At 29.4% G+C, this 1,478-nt stretch overlaps 1 protein-coding gene across 1 annotated transcript in view; it reads right to left on the reverse strand.

Annotated features, from left to right (window-relative positions):
* Nucleotides 1-1,478, reverse strand: part of SCN7A (sodium channel, voltage gated, type VII alpha subunit) — an 85,878-nt gene that overhangs the window by 55,772 nt on the left and 28,628 nt on the right. Inside the window, exon 5 of the mRNA XM_005857719.2 lies at nucleotides 1,326-1,454. Within this exon, the coding sequence (XP_005857781.2) occupies nucleotides 1,326-1,454 (129 nt within the window). The remainder of the gene's footprint in view (nucleotides 1-1,325; nucleotides 1,455-1,478) is intronic.

Genomic DNA, 1,478 nt, shown 5'->3' on the forward strand with positions numbered 1-1,478 from the left:
TCTTTCCAATTGCTTGTAAACAATCAGAAATTGTTTGCTGAGCAACATTTAATCTTTCTGCAAGTTGTTTTTGAGTTTGACATGCATCTTCATCCAATAATGCTTAAAATTGTTAGTCTTCAAATGTTTTCAGTTGATCTGGACGTTCTTTGTCTTTCACATCGAAATCATCACTTTTAAAGCATTTAAATCAGCGTTCACAAGTATCTTGAGATGGAGCTTGTTCACCATAAGCTTCCCGAAATATACAATAACTTCTTTTTTAAAATAAAGTAATGAATTAAAACTTTCCACAAACGCTCTTTTTTTTGGCACGAAATTCGATATTTTTAAGTTTAAAAATATCTATGATGTTAACACCTTCAGAAAATTTGACATATGAAGTTTTGAAGCTTGCTATCAATACAACAAAATAGCATACATATCAAATCGCATATATATCAACATACTAGTATGTGTAACTCCATCTGTTGAAAAAAAATCCGCATTATTGACTGGTACGCCTAGTAGATCAGCTAATATATGTAAAGTGCGTAGAAAAGCAACTGGCACATGCTATAAGATATCTAAATGTTAGCTATTAGCTAAGTGTTTGCTAACACAACAGCAGAAATAATGATAGCAATAGTATAAGTAGTAGTGATAATTGCAATAATTTTAGCTACTATTTTTTTATTGCTTACCATATGGCAGACAATAATTATTGACCTTTATAAAGATTTTTTGAAGAAAAATTCTTGACCCAAAATCTAGAAATAGAATATTATTTTTAATTTCTTTAATAGAGGTTCAACACCATTGATCACTCAGCTACAAAGCAGAGTATATTAAACAGATGCATTAAAAAAATAAATACATATGTAAATCATTAGAATTTAATGTAACAACACTCTAGGAAATGTAGAAAATGTATGTGTGTGTGTTTTTAAAATATCTTATTCAGATATCTAATATATTTACTGGTGATAAGAAATGTAGCTAAAAAAAATGTAAATGGGAGAGAGAACCAAATATGCTAGTATCCTCTGCTAAGTCTCCAGATTTTCTGCTCATTAAAACTAACTTAAAAAGCAAAAATTCAACCTCTATTTTCTTTATTTCATGTCGAAAATATAGATAATATCCCATTCCTTTCATTTTTATTCCATATTCTATGACCTAGTTCAGTTGGAGCTGTCTGAGAGAACTCACTATGATTAGAATTTATGAAATATTCTATATTCGCAAAAATTTTTCAGGTGGAAAATTTTGCCAACTTCAATGTTTTTATGAAAAGCAATTGCTTAACAAGGTATTAAGATGTTCACAACTTAAATAATACTTACTCAAACAAAGTTACACTGAAGTCAAGCCAGTTCCACGGGTCACCAAAGAAATAAAAAGATCCTGTCCAGATGCCTCTTGCAATGAGTTTTACAAGTATTTCAAATGTGTAAATTGCAAGCAAAGTGATCCTACAGAAAAATTTATATATTAAA

This window comes from Myotis brandtii, unplaced genomic scaffold, assembly GCF_000412655.1.
Source record: "Myotis brandtii unplaced genomic scaffold, ASM41265v1 scaffold112, whole genome shotgun sequence".
Taxonomy (NCBI): Eukaryota; Metazoa; Chordata; class Mammalia; order Chiroptera; family Vespertilionidae; genus Myotis; species Myotis brandtii.